The sequence below is a fragment of the Notamacropus eugenii genome, chromosome 2, assembly GCF_028372415.1.
Source record: "Notamacropus eugenii isolate mMacEug1 chromosome 2, mMacEug1.pri_v2, whole genome shotgun sequence".
NCBI classification, from domain to species: domain Eukaryota; kingdom Metazoa; phylum Chordata; class Mammalia; order Diprotodontia; family Macropodidae; genus Notamacropus; species Notamacropus eugenii.
This window is the reverse complement of record NC_092873.1, coordinates 481,457,151-481,477,158: the sequence shown is the minus strand read 5'-3', so window position 1 is coordinate 481,477,158 and position 20,008 is coordinate 481,457,151. Positions and strand designations below refer to the sequence as shown.

At 39.0% G+C, this 20,008-nt stretch overlaps 1 protein-coding gene across 1 annotated transcript in view; it reads right to left on the bottom strand.

Moving 5' to 3' along the window:
• Positions 1-16,940, bottom strand: part of LMX1A (LIM homeobox transcription factor 1 alpha) — a 112,692-nt gene extending 95,752 nt beyond the window's left edge. Inside the window, exon 1 of the mRNA XM_072638190.1 lies at positions 16,804-16,940. Within this exon, the coding sequence (XP_072494291.1) occupies positions 16,804-16,940 (137 nt within the window). The remainder of the gene's footprint in view (positions 1-16,803) is intronic.
• Between the last annotated feature and the right edge of the window lie 3,068 nt (positions 16,941-20,008).

Genomic DNA, 20,008 nt, shown 5'->3' with positions numbered 1-20,008 from the left:
GGAGGAAGAGGGAGGAAGGGAGGGAGGAAGGAAAGAAGGAAGGAAGAAAGGGAGGAAGGAAGGAAGGAAGGGAGGGAGGGAGGGAGGAAGCCTGGAAAAGAAAAGGGAGGAAGAGAGAGAAAGAAAGAGAAATAAGGTTACAAAGGGGTCAGGTTGTGAAGAGTGTGAAATGCAGAACAAAGAACTTTCTCTTTTATCCTAGAAATAACAATAGCTGGTATTTACATAGTGCTTTAAGGTTGCAGAACACTACAAATATTATTTAATTTTATCCTCACATCAATGCTGGGAGGTATGTGCTACTATTATTCCCATTTTACTAATGAGGAAACTGACACAAATAGAGGTTAAGTACCTTACCTGAGGTCATACAGATAGTAAGCATCAGAGGCTGGATTTGAACTCAGGTCTTCTTGACTCCAGATCCAATTCTATACTCACTGTACCACATAGCTGGCTAGGAAGGTTATTGACCCTGGGGTTTCCATGGTGAGGCTACACTTTAGGAAAATCATTTTGGCAGCTGAGTAGAAGATGGATTGGGGTGAGAGAAATGAGACAGAATGATCAGTTGGAAGGCTATTCCAATTGTATGGATGAGAGAAGTTGAAGACCTGAAGTTGGCTGGTGGCTATGAGTAAAGAAAAGGGGGCATACGTGGGCAATGCTGTAGAGAAAAAAATGACAAGATTTGGCAACTGATTGTACATGTGGGATAAGCGAGAGAGAAGATTTGAGGATGCTACCAAGGTTTCTAATCTTGGTAAGTTGATGAGATCCCCAAGTAAGATAATGAGAAAAGAAGGTGCAGGACAGCCTTAAGGGACACTCACTGTTACAACAAATGACATATGAATAAAGAGACTGAGGAATGGTCACCCAAATAAGAGGGGAACCCAGAGAGTAGAGCCATGAAAGGGAGGAGGAAATATTCTCCAGAAGGAGAAGGCAGCCAACAGTGGTACCTGTCATGGAGATGTCTCTAAAACTGAGGGCTGAGAAGAGACCATTAAATCTGGTAGTTGAGGTCACTGGTAACTTTGGAGAGAGTTGAGTGAAGAAGTCAGAAGTCAGACTGCAGAAAGTTTAGAAGAGAGTGTTAGGGGAAGAAGTAGAACCACCAAGAGTAGACAGATTTTTAGCCAATTAATGGAGAAGAAAATATAAGATGATAGTGCGCTTCAAGAGCTGAATCTATACTCCTGACCCCTTGTTTGTGTTCTTTCCTTCCTCATATTATTTTGTATTAACTTATCTTAACTGTATCTCCCAAGCAAAAGAGTTAGGTCTTTGATGACTTTTTAATTTTAAGTGCTTTGCATATAGGTCAAAAGCAAAGGACCTCTGATTATGTCAGTATAGAGACTTCCACTGACAAAGACTTGGGTTTAAATCCAACCTGTAACACTTATGAGCTAAAAACTTGTTGATAACTTTCAGTCTTAGAGAATCATTGGAGACAGGGAGAGGTTGGGAGCAGTGAAATTTACATGGAGTGAGAGGATCTAGGTTCAAATTTCACCTCCAATTCTTTCTACCTGTTTGAGCTTTGGCAAGTTACTCTTAAGATCTTTGAGGAGGGGACAAAAAGGAGCAAAGGAGCATTTATTAAGCACCTACTATGTGCCAGTCACTGCTAAATACTTTACAAATATCTCATTTGATAATATTAATATTGTATTATTATAATTGTATTGAAGATGATGATAATATTGAATTATTTCTATTATTAAATTAAAGTCTGGGGCAATATTTTTATTACCCTGGACCTTGGTTTCCTCAATTATATTGGCCTCTGTGATTCCTTCCTGCACTAAAACTGTGATGATCCTAGGATTTGTACATGTTAAATTTCAGAGGTGGGTCTTCCTGACTCCAGACTTAGTCACTAATTTTCCTTACTTTTCCACATTGAACCATATTTTGCACATAGTAGGGCTTGAATCAAATACTATTTTGTCCCGTATACACATTTCATGCAATATTTTGCACAAGATTATATGTATGAGAAGCAATGAGGCTAACGTGGGCAGAGCTCTCACCTTGGAGTCAGAACCACCTGAATTCAAGTCTTGCCCCTGGCATATAGTGCCTGTCTGTGTGACCATGAACTAGTCTTTTAACTTCTGGGTATCCCAGGCAACTCACTAAGACTATAAATTTCAGAATAATTCCTGATCCGCAGTGGTTAGAGAGAGTTTCCTCACCAGAAATTCTCTACATCAATGAAATCACAAGTGTAGACACTGGACATTGACATTGAAGTTATTTATGGATGTCATCCTTCTCTCAGAATATTAGGTTCATGAGGGCATGAACAGGGGTAGGTCTTATTTAAACTTGTTATCTTCCCCACAGTACCCACTCAGTGGTCTGCATGTAATAGATGTTTTTAAAATATATTGATTTAAATATATTTTAATGAATTAAATGCTTATTTGGTAGTATCTTAATATATTAAATGCCTTTTCTGAAAAAGTAAAAGATAGCCATGTGACAATTAAAGCAAAGTACCAGGGTATTCTATATTTTAAAATATCCAGCACACAAAAATTCGAATTTACAAAATAATTAAGTGGAGGGAGATTGGACTTTTCATATTACAAAATTATTTCTTTGATTTAAAAAAGGTTTTACTGTAGTATTATTAAAAAAAAAACCAGAAAACTTCCTTGACCCCACCCAGTGAATTTAAAAATCTGATTTGACATATAAAAAATTTAATTTATTTAGTGTATTGTGTAAAGTTAGGGACACATACTCACAGAAGTAACTTCTTAGCCCTGGCTCCTTGTTTAGTTCTATGGCTTGTATAGGCAAAGTGAGTTATTCATTAACTTCAGTGTGTAACCTGAATAATGAAACCGAAGTGTGTTAAAACCAGATTGGGGGTTTTAAATCATCTCCAAGTCACTTGGCTTTTAACCATCTTATTTTCCTGGAACTAACAGGACCTAAAGTTGTTGTGGAACAGCACTATGAAATAAAGATCCCAATATTGTGCTCAAGGTGGGGGTGGGCAAGGATGGCACAAGGAGAAAGAGAGGTTAAAAATCCAACAAATCTCTCTCTGTGTGTCTGTCTCTCTCTGTCTCTGTCTGTCTCTCTGCGTCTCTCTGTGTGTTCCTCTGTCTGTGTCTCTCTCTGTCTCTGTCTCCATCTCTCTGTCTGTCTGTCTGTCTGTCTCTGTCTGTCTCTCTCTCTTTTTCTCTCTGTTTGTGGGTGTGTGTGTGTCTCTTTTCTTGTGTACATGAAGAATTGACAGTGAGGGAATGGACCAGATGACCTCTTAAGTTCCCTTCCAGCCTTGGGGTTTGAAAAAGTGCTTTGAGATCCCTGGGTGAAAGGCACATGGGATGAAAAGTGTTATTTAAAGGAGGGAACAAAGTCCCGGTGAATAGCTGTGGGATTCAAACCCGTCACCGCTTTGTAACAACCACTTAGCTCTTATTTCTCCCCAGGGATTTATGTGCTAGAGAACAGCAGGCAGCTGTCTCCAACACTGAGGAAACCTCCCCCTGGGCGAACAAGGGTACCGTAAGCAGGCAAGATGTGGGTAAAGCAAGCTTCAGATTCTGGCCGGATCCTATGTCTCCTAGGTTACAAGTGAGGACTTTCCCCTCTTTATAACAACAGCAAATTTATATTCCCCAGGGACTGTTCAAACATCTGTATGAGGAGCCAGGCCTGTGCCCGCACGAGTGTGCACACGCAAACACACGCACCCAACCACCAGCAGGAATAACACAGCTCTTCAAATAAATCCTCTTCAGATATTTAAAATTCATGGTACATTATTGCTGTCACTGAAGCTGCCCCGCTACAGATGTGTGCTAGCAGTCTTGAAGCAAAGATCCAGCATTCTAATTAAAACAGAGGAAGGCTATCTCCTCTCGGATTTCCTTTAGTGTAACTCTATAAAAATCACTAGGTAATATCCAATTTAAAGAGAGTGAGTCACTAGGGTTAGCAGCTGGGTGATGCAGATAGAGCAAACAAAGTTCTGGCGCCCCACTGGGGGTGTCCCAGAAAACTCTATAGCAGGAGTATCTATAGCCCGAGTCCCTATCATCACCCTGTCCCTCATCTAATCCCTCAGGGTCACATTGACAAAATTGTGGCTATATATCCATCTGGATGTTCCCCCTTTCCTCCAAAATGGGAAAAAATAGAAACACACAAAAAACAACCAACCCTATTGTTTTATGGGGAAAAACTCATAAAGATGAGCTAAAAGTCATTGAAATTGTGCTTTGCTGGGTTGGTTTTTTTTTTTTACTATCATTGACAAAAAAATGAAAAACAGCTGTTCTGATCTCCATGCACACAGACCGCTTAGAGCAGAGCTGCATTGCAGATGGAATTATCTGGGAAAAGGAATTCTTCATTCAAAGCTTTGTGCACTAGAGAGCACCCTTACATGCATTTCTATGCAATTTGTCACCCAAGACTAGCTAAAGCAGCAGGGCCAAAGGACCAAAGAATTATTTTCTCCAGTGAACTCAAACACTCCTTTTTCAGAAATGTGACTCGGGTGGCGTGGTCTCTCCAACGGGACCTGCCTTCTTTCCCCATTTACAAAGTTTATAAGGTTTGATGTTTGGTGGTGCTAGTTTTGGAAAGCAGAGTTTCAGCTTTTGTCAGCTCCAGCATTCCAACCAGAAAACTCAGAGTGCAACATGGATCAACGCTTGTCAAATCCTTTCCAAAAGCAGTTCCATAATGGGAGCTGTAAGTGAGGCAGGACAATCAGGACTTCAACATAAGACACTGGATTCGGAGGGTCCGATAGCACTTGCAATGTTGTAGCAGCATGGAGGGAGTGGGAGGGGTGATGTTTAGCACCTCTGTCAGCAAGAATGATTAGTGAAAATAGGACAGGACTAGTGGGGAAGCTCCTTCACCATCCCAGTTAGCTCCTCCCACCACTGCTTAACCAAGGGCGCACCTCAAGTTTTGTACCACTTGTTTGGGGTGTAGTTGAAATACTTGCCCTGGTGCATAAAACCCTATTACGACTTTGCCTGTAATAATACATCTATACAGCATGTTGTTTTTATTCAGTCATGAATGAGTCTCTGTGACCCCATCTGGGGTTTTGTTGGCAGAGGTATTGGAGCAGTTTGTCATTTCCTTCTCATTTTACAGATGAGGAAACTGAGGCAAACAGGGTTAAGTGATTTGTCCAGGGTCACACAGCTATGAAGTGTCGGAAGCCAGATTCAAACCCTGGAAAATGAGTCTTGCTAACTTCAGGCTTGGCTTTCTATCCACTCTGCTATATAGCTGTCTAATATATAGCGTGGCTCAGTGTAAAGAGGTCTGAGTTTGGAATGAGAGGAAAAAAGTTCAAATTTAGGGCAAGTCATAACCTCTCTGAGACATGAGGCCCTAGTTTTTAAAATAATACTCACTGACTACTTTAAAAGACTGTATTTAAAAAAGCACTTGTATAGACTTTAAAGCTTACAAAATGCACAATAGTAATATTATACACTAATAATTAATCAATATACGTAATCTAGCTGCCATGAGATAGCACAGTTATAATGAGATCTAAGACAATTCCAAAAGACTCATCATGGAAAATGCTGTCCACATTCAGAGAAAGAACTGTGGAGTCTGAATGCAGATTGAAACACACTATTTTCTCTATATTTGTGTTGTTGCATTTACAGTCTAGCAGGGAAGGTAAAGGTGCTTACCAAGTAAATGAGAGATGTCCCTAGACAACTGCAAAATACTTAAAAAAATGTATCTTTGGAATTAACTTACACAGACATTAGACCTCTAAAATGAGCAAAATTCTACTTACCTCTAATGTTTTCAGATTACTTATGTATATGCATACACACATATGCACATATGTTTATACACATACATACATATATGCATGTAGTACAATCATACATATTTAGATGTTATATGATTCATGCAAAATTATAGGAAGATGAAACCTCGGAGGTCAGTAAACCTAACCTCCTACCACGTGCAGGAATTGCCCCAACCATATATCAACCTGTGCTTACAGCCCACTGCTCCCTGGGGTATCACATTCCACTGTTGGACAGCACTGGTTTTTAGAAATTGTTGAAAGAAATTCAAAGGAGTGGAATTCTAGAATCCTAAAATGGCAGAGATGAATGGAAGGGACCTTGGAGATCTTCAGCAGCATTTCTGCCTTTGTTTTCTCCGGGGCTAGCACAGTCTGCCACATCAAGGTGTTTCATACATGTTTGTTGGGCTGAGTTAGAGGTCTCTTGGGCCCCCTCATTTTACAGGTGAGGAAGCTGGGCCCAGAAAACTTTGAGCATGCTGTCACATAGCTAGTGAGAAGTGGAGTCAGGGCCTGAAAACCAGTCCTATGATTCTAAGTCTCTGTTTCCAGTATTCAGAAAATGGAGAGATCCATGTGAGCTGGTGAGCCACAGGAGGGTTGGAGGGGAGGGGTGGTACCTGAGGTGGACCTTGAAAAAAGGCCAAAAATAAACTAAGTGGAAACAGAAAGATCCAGTATTTGGAATTAAGTTTCTGCATGATTTTTTTAAGTGAGATGATAAAAATGAGCTTTTATGGCTATTATGAACATTTCTTTCACTTCTTCATAGGAGCCTATTACAAAAACACTTGTTTTCATTTTGGAAGCTCTGAAAACCACAAGTAGAAAGCTGTGGTATTTTCTGGGTATAAGACTGAGGAAAATGACCTGGGGCCAGCAGGATCAGTGAAAATTATCGAAAGACAGAACAGGAGGGAAGTGACATATTCAATAAGGGAAGGGTCTATCAAGCCTGTGACTCAACAATGGGACAGGATCTCAAACCCTGAACACCATAGGGAGGTCCCTTCCCACTCCCCCAGTAAGTAACAGCCTTCACCTAAAACTGAATTTGAACTCAGGCCTTTCTGACTCTAGGCTCAGTGCTCTATGCAAGATGGCATCATGTTGCTGCCAGACTCTCTCTGCCTCAGACTTCTCATAACCCTTTGTTTGCACCTTTCTATACCATACTTAGCATGTATTGTTTAGTGTCGTTGTTTTCTATGTATATATGTGAGACTTGCTTACTAGACGGTAAGCTTCATGAGCTTACCTCCCAGCTCAGCACAATGCATATACAACACGATACAGCACACTGTTTACAGTGATCATTTAATAGATGTTTCTTAAAATGAATTGGGGCATGTCAGTAGCTCAGTGGATATATCCTGAGTTCAAATCTGATCTAAGACACTTAACTAGCTGTGTCACCTTGGGCAAGTCACTTAAGCCATCACTTTCCTCATCTATAAAATGAGCTAGAGAAGGAAATGTCAAACCACTCCAATATCTTTGCCAAGAAAACCCCAAATGGGATCATGGAGAGTTGGACATGACTGAAAAAACAACTGAACAACAACAAAATTAATGAAATTGACTGATGTGTGGGATAGCATCAAAGTGGGTGGTTAGAGCAAGAATAGACCATGTAAGTAAAGTTACATTCTAAAATGCCTAAGAGTTGTCTGTTTGTTTATTTTTTTGGTATTTAACTGTTTTAAAGTCCCTTCCTACTCTTTCCACAAAGCAAATACAATTGGAGGTACTAGCATATTCAGTAAGTTGATCAACGCTTAGAACACTTAGAAAGCCAACATATCATAACTTCTCATTCAATTTAATTTTGTGTAATTCAACAAATAATTATTAAATATCTATTGGATGCTAGAATGATAGACTAAGTTTAGATAAGACACAAATTCTGCCCCCATGAACTAACTGGATTTAAAGTGAAAATTCAACTGACCCTAAGCACATTATTTCTCCTAATTTTTCTATTTCTATCAAGAACTCTCCTATATTTCTGGTCACCTTTGGAATTTAAAATGTCCCAGTTATCTTTGGATTTTCTCTCTCAGTCATATTAGCTGCCATTTCTTGTTTATTATACTTTCTTGACATTCCTCACATCCAAACTATTCTCTCCCTTCAGAAACCACTATCCTAGTTCACAACCTTATTCCCTCCATCCCTAATTGGCTCTCTAATTGAACCCCATGGGTTGGACTTTTCTTTCCAGGAAGATGACTCCCCAATCTATCTATATCCAGTCTTATTTTATCTCCTGAATTCTATTCATTCATTGCCAATTACTTATTAGAAATCTTCAACTCAGTGTTCTTCAGACAACTTAAACTCAACATTTCCCAAATTGAAATTCATTGTCTTTAGCTTTTACTTCTCACACACAAAAAAAAGAAAGAAAAAAACTTTCTTCTTATTTTTTTTCTGTTTCTCTTAGTACCAAATCCTTCTAATTATCTTGGTTTAAAATATCCAAGTTATTCTAAACTCCTCAGTGCCACCCCCCCCCCAACCCCGCCTTATCCAGTCCAAACCAAAAGTTTTGTTTCTATATTCACAACAATCTTGTATCCATTGCCTTTTTTCCACTCGTACAGATACTCCTTGAATCCAGGCCCTCATCAACTTTTTCCTAGACTGTTGCCATAGCAATGCTGTTTATCTCTCTGCATTTAGCCTCTCTCTTTTGCAATCCATCCTCCATACACTTCTCAAATTGTGATTCCTAAGGCACAGATCTGACTGTGTTATTCTTGGGCTTTTTGAGCAGAGCTCCTGTCTCTAGGATAAACTACAGACTCCTTAGTTTGGCTTTTAAAGCCCTCATAAAGTGGAAATTTACTGTACCTTCCTCGCCTTTTCACCTTCCGTGTTCCAGTCAAACTGGCCTTCTTGCTGCTTCCCCTAAGCAACATCCCTTCTTCCTTTTCCATTTTTTTTATGGGGGCTCTGCCCCATTATTAAAATGCATTCCCTCTTCACCTCCAACTCATAGAATCCCTTGTGTCCTTAAACTCAACTCAAATGCTACCTTCTATAGGAAGCAGATCGTGATTCCTGTCCCTGCTACCCCTCCCCCCAGCCAAATATATTGCCTTCTTCCCTAAATTAACTCTTATCTACTTTTCATATACTGCGTATTTTTACCTGTATGCATATGTTTCTCCCTCCCACACACAGGATGTAAGTTTCTTGCTTTTTGCTTTGTCTGTGAATCCTAGTGCTTAGTACAGAATCTGGTCCCAACGTGGTACCATCTTGCATAGAGCATTCATCGTGCCTGGAGTCAGAAGGACCTGAGTTCAAATTCAGCTTCAGACCCTGGAGAGATTCTAGTTACTTAAGTTGTTTGTTTCCATTTCCTCATCTGTAAAACGGAGCTCTAAAATTGCACCAACCTCCCTGGACTTTTCTGGGGATCAAATGAGTTAATAATTGTAAAGCATTTAACACAGTGTCTGGCACATAGTAGGAACTATATAAGTGTTCGCTGTTACTATTAACTGATGTTAAATAAATGTTTACAGAAGAAAGGAATGAACATCCTCCCAGATATGAGATGCTATGACTCGTTGACCTTAGGCAAGCTACCCAACTCCTTGGGATTAGTTTCCTCATTTGTAAATGTAGAGTTGGACCAGATGCTTCTCCAGAAGTGGTCCACAGACTTCTGGGTGGCCCTGAGAGGCTTTCAGAGGGTCTGCAAAGTCAAGACTATTTGCATAATAATAATATGCTATTTTCCTTTTTAAAATATTCGTCCTTTTTCCAATTTATGAATTACTAGGTGGCAGTAGATAGAGTACTAGGCTGGGAGTCAGAAAGACCTGAGTTCAAATCCATTCTTGAGTGCTTACTAGCTTTGCGACCCTGGATCAGTCACTAAACTTCTCTGTATTTCGGTTTCCTTGACTATGAAATAGGAATAATAATAATACCTCCCAGGTTCTTGTGAGGATCAGATGAGATAATGTTTGTAAAGTACTTACCACAGTGTTTGGCACATAGTAAACACTAAATAAATGCTTATTTTTCTTCTCCCTTCTCTAACAATTAAGTCATTGGAGGGATGAATCAGAGAAAGAGAAATATGACAAAAACTGATGTAACATTTTTTAAATTCTAGTCAAAAGATTATCAATATACCAAAAAATATTTATAACAATCAAGCTGGATTTATTACAGGATGGAAGAATGGCCCAACATTAGGAAGCAACACAATCACATTAAAAAGAAAAATAATCAACACCTTATGATGGAATCCATAAATACAAAAATATAGCACCATCTTTTGCCTTTGACAAAAGATAGCACTCATCTATATCAATGCTCTAAAAAGCACAGCCAAGCCATTTATTAATATTAAAAAGCATATATCTAAAACCAAAAGCTGGCATTATTGGCAGTGGAGAAACACTAGAAGCTTTCAAAATAAATACAGTAGCAAAGCACTATTGATTGAAATAACTCTAGAAATGATAATAGTATCAGTAAAACAAGAAAAATGCATTAATGACATAAACATTGGGAAGAAGAGGCAAGATGATTCCTATTTGCAGATGACAGGATGTTCAGTACTTAGAAAATCCCAGAGAGGCAGCAAAGAAGTTAATGAAGACAATTGGTAGCTTTAGCAAAGTAGCAAAATACAAAACAAATCCTTAAGATTCATTAGCAATTCGATCTGGCAGTAATGAAAATTAGAATGAAATGATAGAGAAATCCCACTCAGAATAGCTAGAAAGTAAATAAAGCATCTGAAAATCAGTCTACCAAGGCACACTCAAGATTTATGTCAAAGCAATTCAAGAGAATTTTTTACAGAAATAAAGACTGACCTAAATAATTGGAAGGATATTTGTTGACCACTTGGGGCCATGTCACTAAAATAAAAATGAAAATAATTTATATATTTAGTACCATATCATTCAGACTACCAAAGGACTAGACAGACTAGAACTTTTAGAACTAGACAGATTAATTTATTTTTAAAAATCTATTTAATGAAACACAAAGTCAAGAATCTTTTTTCAATAAAAAATCAGAAAAAAAAATGGAGAGTACAAGAAAATTGTACCTAAGACTTCAAACTAAATTAGAAAAGTGTGATTATCAAAACTACGTGAATGTAGATAAAATAGAAAAGTAGATCAGTGGAACATGCAAGATAATCATGATCATGAATAATTAAATTCTATACTCACATAATTGATGAATTCAAGAACAAAACCTACATGGGGAAGGATTTCCTTATCAATAAGAACTTACTGAAAAACAAGAAATCAGTTTGGCAGAAAAAGTTTACACCATCATTTTATACCATGTATTACATTAATTTCCAAATAGATAATAAAAAAATAAGGAAAATGAAAGGAAATATTTCTGAAAGAGATACAGGATGATTTGGGTGAGAATTTACTTTCAAACAAGGCATGCAGGGGATTCCAAAAGGTAAAATAGATCATTTAAAGTACATGAAATAGAAAAGCTTTATCACTAACAAAATCAATGCAATTTGGATAAGGGAAACTAATCAGGGGGAAAAAATTGTGCATCGGATATCTGATTAGAGTCTGACAGTCAAAATACAACAGAAATTAATAGAAACATAGAAGGTCAATAAAAAACTAGTGTAAGGACATAAACCAGGTAAGAAAAGAAGGGCATTTGCTCTATAAACACCTCAGAGCAGAAAACTCAGGCTGAGTGAAGTCCCAAGCAAAGGATGGTTTCTTCCTCAACCTCCCCTCGGCATGTTTGTCTATTGACAGAAACTATAATAGAGTGTCATTTCATTACTCAAATTTTCCAGTAAACTGAATTTTGCCTTATCCACAAAGAGACCAGAGATAAGCTAGAAATAAATATAAATCTAAACTTAGGCAGAGAATCCAACCTCTGCTTCCATGTTAAGAATTTTCCTAACTGGGAACCCACGCAATTGTGAATGAGCTCATCACTTTTTAAATTATATAAAGCTGAAGAGGAGAACCATTTGAACCTGACTTAAATGTCCTAATTATTGTAACAGGGTATTAAAGAAATACTAAACAATTATTGTAGCAATGTCAACAACAATAACTAAAAAAACACAATAAAATCAAACTAAACATTGTGTCGTTATGATGACCTTGCCAACAGAAGAAATGAACCCCCCTCTTTTTTTTTTTTTTTTTGCCGGAGAAGTGAGGTACAATTGATATAGAATACTGTATTCTGTCAGATATAGAAAACGAATTGATTGATGTTACTTAGTTACAAAGGAAGACTTATTTAGTAAAAGTATATCTAGAAATAATTTTAAGAAAAAATGAATAAGATTTTTAAACACTTTAATGGTACAAGGTGGAATGACTCTGATAGCAGAGAATATAACTCTGCCATACAAAGGGGAGAAAAAAATAAAAACAGGAAAAGTGGTCATGTTCCTGAGTAAGTGATCAAGCAAACCCCTGTGGATCCAAGTCACTACTTCCTGGCTCAGGAGAATACTTACTCTCCCACAAAGAAGCAGGCAAGAATAGGGCCCCAGACAAATATGAATCCCAGGTTGCTGTTATAAGCAAATCAAACAAACTGGCCTCTCAGTGCACCCAACTGTAGCATGCAGGTCCTGCACAATCAGAGGAAAGGATATTGCACGTTTACTGTTCTTCCTTTCCAAATATTTGTTTGGTAGGGAAAGGGTTAGTTGGAAACAAGAACAGCTATTACAGATCATTTTAAGGGCCCTTCTCTAGAAATACATGTATTGCTTTAAATGAATTCTTTTCAAACAGAAGTTTATTGACCTAATTTATCAGTTGATTGATTTGCAATTTATTCAATAAACAAATAAATGTCTCCAACATGCTAAACGCTGTGTAAGATATAACAGAAATCTGGTCCTTATTCTTTAGGAGCTTAGAATGTAATGACTTAACTGAAAAGGAGGAGGAGAAAAAGAGGAAAGTGAATATAGATATAGAGTGGAGATGAGTTTTCCTGATTCAAGAATGTTTTTCAGATGCACAGGGCCATTAGGAACTATCCACCTTGACCCTTTCCTGTTCTACTTGTTCTCAATCCTCAACCCCTCACTATTCATGTCTTTAGTTCCCAGATAAGTCCCAGGTTACTTTATGTCCAGTCCTACTAAATAGGACCTATTGGTCACCTTATCCAGCAGGCAGAGGATTCTTTGATGGAAGCAAATACACAGAGTGGTTGAGGACATTTTGGAGGAATCCAGACCTGTGATTTCATCAATGTGAGGAATTTTCAGTGTGGAAGGAAACTCCACTGACACAGAAGTGCTACTTGTCAAAAGCCTACTGTCTTGAGGAGTTTTGCTGCAACTTGACCATGTCCACACAGCTAGAATACGTCAGATACGGGTGTTGAAACCCAAGTCTTCCTGAGACCAAGACCAGCTCACTATCCTAAGCCATTTGGCTAGGTCGCTCAGAAGTCATCATATTAAGTGAGGGTTGTGACACACAGATTAGATAAACAAAGTTAAATAGTACTGAATGAGCAAAGACAGATATAAAAGAGAGTATCAGAAAGTGCTCTCCATTTCCAGAGGACAGAGCTTAGATCAAACCATTGTGCTAGGGAGGGATGGTTGACTGCCCTGCGACATCCCCTGAGCTGAGGCATGTGTTGGATGATTCTATTTCACTATTGCAGATGCCCCTCATTGGGGGATGCCCAAAGAAACACAGTTGGGTGGAACCTGTGGGGTGCATCCCCATCCATGCAAAATTAAATCTCCTATGCAACGAAAGACCATCAAGGCCACAAATAATGTCAGTTTCCACATGATATCAAGCTTACTCATCTTGCCCGCTGAATTCTCATCTCTGGAATTTTAAGAACATTCTTTGTGAGCTCTAATCTCCAACAGATCTTTCTATCATCGTTCTTTATATTGATGTCTTCATGGAAGAAATCAAAAGTTACTTCTAGGTTATTTTCAGGACTGGTTACCTCCAGCACCCTCAGTCTTCCTGTCTCTTTGATGGCTTTCCTCTTCCCCTCCCCTCCCTTCCTTTCCTCCTCTCTCTTCTCCCGTCCATGCCAAGCACTCATGCTTTCCCTCATCTTCTCCCTATTTCAAATGAATCTCAGTAGAAGATCTAATGTAATTCCCTTCTACTTTATTATGAATAAAAATCAGTGCTCTAGGAAATATGCCAAAATATCAAGGACCCATGATTTGATTTGTATGAGTACTCCTTGTATGTGAGCTCCTTCCACCAAGGCATGACTGAATCCATCTTTTATATATTCTAGCTTCAGAGAGCTACTTGAAGTTCAGAAGAGTTAAGTAATTTATTTCTTACTTACCACATAGTTAATTAGCATATGAGGTGGAATTTGTAAGCAAATCTTTTCTACTCTAAGTCCCACATTCTATCCACTCTACCCTACTCTCCAGTCTTCTCTAGAATTTTTGCATTTTAGGCTGAATCCAAAACCTGAGACCTTATCTTTAAGGAAACATGGGGATCCATATGATGGTGGGTAGACACTTGGAGAGCAAGAAGACCTTTCTTGGGATCTTTAAAATCATACTTTGTGGGTGGCCATATACTCAAGCCATGTCTAAAACTGGCCCTGGATGTGTGGTTGCTCAGGAACCAACTGAAGAATGGGAAGTAAGATCTTCCGATGATTTTTGGCATATTCACTAGCCAGTAGGCCATGCTCTGTCTCACAGAAAGCCTTTAATACCTCAGGATGGAAGGTATTCTCTGTCTGAAAGATATCATTATTGAATAAAAGGGGAAAAACAGAAAAAGGGCATCAAAGCCTAAATAAATAACATCAGCATGAAATCTTTAATGAATGTCTCATCCAACGCGATCCAGCGAAATCCAAAAGGTTTTAGCAAAAGATGCCTTAAACCCAGTTTATACTGCAAATCAGCCATGAAGAAAAGTCAACACCAAGTTAATCCCCATTTAATAATTCAGTTTCAGGATGTTAAAACATATTTCTTTCTTGGAGCTCTGCATAGGTGGCTGCTAACATGGCAACTGAAAAAAAGTTCCAGAAGTCTCCAGAAAAAAAAATTATTATTGTCATCATTAGCAATAATAACAATGAAGTTATTTACTAGCGTTCCTTTTGATAACTGATGCTGTATTTCACTCTTCCACTATTGAGACAAATCATAGTGAAGCAGCATCTGGACTTGAAGTCAAAGGATCTTGGTCTTGGATTAGCCCCTGACTCTGTTACTGACCTCCTCAGGGACCCTGGACAAATAGCACGGCATGGTATAGTAGAAAGAGCATTGGCTCTTGAGTCAGAAGACATGGGTTCATATCCATTTCTGATGTTCATTACCTGTGTGACCTTGTCCAAGTCCCTTAATGTCCCTCAGCCTCAGTTTTATCATCTATAAAATGAGAAGATTGGATGGGTCAAATGAGCTCCAGGCTTTGGATAACATGAAACTTTATTCCTTTATGGGTCTCAGTTTCTTTGTTCATAATAATAAGGGGACAGAACAAAATTATTTCTTCTGGTTATACATCCTTTGGTCCAAAGATTTCCTGTAGTTTCCCACTGCCTTCTTCTACTTTAACTATTCCCATCTCCTAGGACCCTTTCTTTCCTCCCTCAAGACTTCCCTACCAAACTTTCCCTCTGGCTTCCTGCATCCCCCCACCAGATGATTCCTTAGCCTGGTTTGGGGGTTGGGATCTAACGTAGGATGACTTTAAGAATATCAGCATCCCATCTTTACACAAGAGGAAAACTGATTGTTTTGGGGATAAGTCAATAAAGAAGTTGTACAGGATTCATTGTAGATTATTAAATAAATAAGTATACTGGAAATTATGCTAATGGTGATAATTGATGAGGATAATAGCATTTAAGTAGTTCTTTAAGGTTTGCAAAGTGCTCTACAAACATTATCTCATTTTATCTTCAAAAAAATCCAAGGAGATAAGTACAGTCATTATCTCCATTTTACAGATAAGGAAACTGAGGCAAGCAAAAGTTAAATGACTTGTTCAGGGTTCTAGAGTTAAAAAGTGTTTGAGGTCAGACTTGAACTTGAGTGTTCCTGACTCTAAACCCAGTGCTCTATCCACTATGCCCTCTGGCTTCCTACATAATAGGTAAAGATCATAGCGTTAGAAAGGTCTGGGTTCAAGTTCCCCCTAAGATATAGACTTTCCGCGTGATTTTGCCTATCACTTATCTTTCAAGGCTCCAGGCAACTTTCTAGGATTATGAATTGTAAACAAGTCACTGATCAGTCAAGGCAGAACCAGTAGTTCTCCGATCTGAAGAAATCACAGATTCAGCCAGGAAAAAAAGAAAAAAGATATTAAACTATGATCACTCCTCACTGACCTCTTCAATGCTTCAGTTTATTTGACTTCAAGTTTAGCTCAGAGGAGACCCTACCAGGTCACTGAGATCCCCCATTCTCCCCAGTTACTCTGGCACATCTGGCCCTGACTATCTGGATCTGTTGGTTAATTTGTGGCTGCTGCTTATGAAGACAGTCCCCTCAAGAAAACTCAGGATCATAAAATGTTCATTATCAAGGTAGGTCTTGCTGAATGCTACCAAAATGGTGGCTCCCCAGGCCAGCACCTCACCCCATCACAGTATTAATAGTCTGTACAGTATGCCTCTATTATTATCCCCAACCAAAGGAGCTAGTCACCCCAGTGGCTGGAGACCTGCCACAAACCTGGGTATTGTACTCAAAGCTGCCTCAGTAAGTAAGCAGGAATGTAGGTGTGGACCATTAAGCCCCCTTCATGAATCTTATTTTCCCTGGCTTCTGGAGAGGAAAAGTAGGTTAGATTACTTCAGTGTTCTCCCCTTCACCAGAACCTGGACCAAGATATTATAGGCTACTCATCTACTTTGAACGATAGGGTCATAGATTAGAACTGGACAGGACTTTAACAGAAAACAAGGGTCAAAATGGCTAAGTGACTTACCCAAGGTGACATCCCCCACAAGTGGCTTCCTGGTGTCTCAGTCTTTTGGTCACTAAGGGAGCATAGATAGTAGGGGTCCTCTGCAGCACAGAGTAGACCCCAGAAAAGGCACTCTGTGCATCCACGGAATCTGCCATATTTGGGTAAGATGTGAATTTTCATAGTTCACCCCAAAGCAGCCTAAGCTTATCACTCTGCCCACAAGAAGCCCCCTGGGTGCCCTGATAGCATATTCAACTGTACAAAAGGAAATTAAAAGCAAATTTGCATCACCTTTCATCCATGCTAGAAGTCCCAGTGTTAATTTGCATGATATTTGAATAGCACTTGCGTGTAATATTGTTGACATGAGCAGACCTCTCACAACCTCTCTTCCTTCACTCTTTCTCTGATCCTTCTTCACACCTATAATCTCACCATCTCTGACCTAGCATGAACAACCACAACAAAAAATATCCATAGGCTCTTGGATGGTCCAATTACTCCAACCCTCTTGTGGTATAGATAAGGAAACTGAGGTCTAAGGATGTTAAATGACTTTGCAAAGATCACCTAGGTAGTAAGAGGCAGTAATCGAACCCAGGTCCTTTGTTTCCAAATCCAACATTCTTTCCACTACACTCCTACATCAAGATATCATCTCCATGAAACTGGTCCCCTCATGAAAAGTACCATTCCGAAGGAATGAACTCTAGAGAAGCTACATTTTCAAAGGGATGGGGAACAAAGGGTCATGGGCATGGGCCCCTGCTATGAAAAGCTGGCCTGAATGAAACCTCTCCTTAGCTTTTCAAATGCCCTATAAACTGGCCACAACCAATCTTTTCATATTTTGTGGACACTCTGCACTGCAGCCAAACTGGTCTTCTCCACGTGACCCTCCATATTCCTTCTCTCTGCCTTGTCAGTGGCCAGCCCCCAATGCCTAGAATGTAATTCCTCCCAATTCTGTCTCATAGAGTTCCTGTCTTCCTTTAAAATGGTAGTTCAGACACCACCTTCTGCATAAAGCCTTTCCTGATCCCCCAAACTGCTGGTGGGTGCCCTCTCTCCCAAACTATCTTATATACAACATATAAAGTATACACATATATGTATGTATATGAATATACATATATATGTATGTCCACCTAGATATATATACATATACAAATGCACACCCATATATACACTTATAACTATATGTTTATTTGTTTTGTATATACACACCCTGAAAGATTCCTCCACTCTTACATCCTCCTCCTCCTCCAATTGGTGAGTTACTCCAAGAGGCTCCATTTTGAGGAAGTGCCCAACTTAGCCATTCTCACTCTTCCATTTCTTCACTACCCTCTTGGCACTGCTCCTGACTTTCTAGACTTGTCTACAAGACCCCCACCATGATACATCCCTCCTACTATGGTATATCTCTTCTTCTCCCTTTGATCTTCCTTTTATGTATTGTCTTCCCCCATTAGGATGAAAGCTTGTTGAGGTGAGGTCATGCTTCTATTCATAACCCTAGCACTTAACACTCATAATAAGCATTTAATTAATGAATGTTGATTGGCTGACTGAGAATTCTGGTACCAGAAGACACCTTAGAGGTCATGTAGTATGACACTCGCCTAAAGTAGAAATACCTTCTGCAGCCTGCTCAGGAAGTAATCACCTAGTGTCTGCCTAAGCACATCCAGCGAGAGGGAACTCACTACCTACTAAAGTTACACATTGCAGTCCATTTTAGCCCATTCCAACACCATGGCCAGATCAGATCATTTATTACTATGGTTGCTCCTCTGCCTCAAATTCCATCTTATTGCTTGGGATTGAAAACTCCTCCTCCAATCCAAAAGAATAGTATACTTAAACACCCTCACAAAGACATCCTCATTCATCTCACATCATGGTCTAATGGATGGAGCTCTGGCCTTGGAGTCCAGACTTCTGGTTCTATCCTGGTTCTACTGGTACCTACCTATGTGACCTGTTTCTCACCCATAAAATTAAGTGTTTGAACAAAAAGATCTCTGAGGATTCCCATAGCTCTAACATTGAATGCATCTACAAACCACTTAAATCTCTTACTGTCCACACAATAAGTCCCTTAAGTTCACGTGCTACCATGGACTTCAGGGACACTATTTGTTATGGAAGAGTTAGAAAGTGGGTCTCCCCATACATATAAGCCAACCATTCCCAGTACCCACACTAGGAGTCTCATCCCTTACTCCTCCATTTACACAGAAGGAAAATTCTCTTTAAAGAGAAAGAAAAAGAGAAATAGTTTTCTAAATGTGCTTCTCTGGCATTCAAGATCACAGCCATATTCTGAAGTGTACTCTAAAAGGAAAACAAGTCAGTGTTTGGACTAGTGGTAAAAATAATATTAATGAGCTAAAATGATTATATTTCTTATTTTTAAGAAAAAACTTCCAAGGTACAAGACTCAAATATAGACTCCCTGAAAAGTTTTTCCTTTTATCAAGGTGAAAAAACTTTTTATTTTGGGAGAGGATTTAGGGTAAAACACACACTCTGACAGGTGCTGTTAAACTGGGAGTGCTTCCGGTAGCGGCCCATCTTTTGAGGATTAAACTACGTAACAACAATTTCTCTTAAGCAGTATTTCACAATCTCAGCGCACCCATCAATACTTCTCTTTGGCTTGTGCCCCAAGGAGATCAAAAAAAGAGTAAAAAGATGCGTGTATACAAAGGTGCTCATAGCAGCTTTTTTTATGGTGGCAAAACGTTGGAAGCTAGAGGGGTGCTCATTTTATGGAGAATGATTGAACAAATGTTGGTATACCAATGTAATGGAATACCATGCTAAAGTAAGAAATGATGAAAGGGGTAGTTTCAAAGAAACTTATAAAGGCTTGTAAGATCTGTGGCAAAGCGAAGTAAGCAGAGGGGCCCTTTATATAGTAACAACAACATTGTAAAGACAAAACACTTTGAAAAACTTGAGGAGTATGATCAGAGCAATGGCCAAACAGTTCCAAAGGACCAGTGATGAAGAATGCTGCCCACCTCCTATCAGAGAGATGACGGACTCAAGGTACAGAATAAGACATGTTTTTTGGACATGGCCACTGTGGGGATTTTTTTTTTGTTTGATCATTCTTATTTGTTTCAAATTTTGCTTTTCCCTTTCCCCTCCTCCTATTTGCGGATGGGGCAAGAATGAAAGAAAATAAATACTTATTAAATAAAAAATAAAT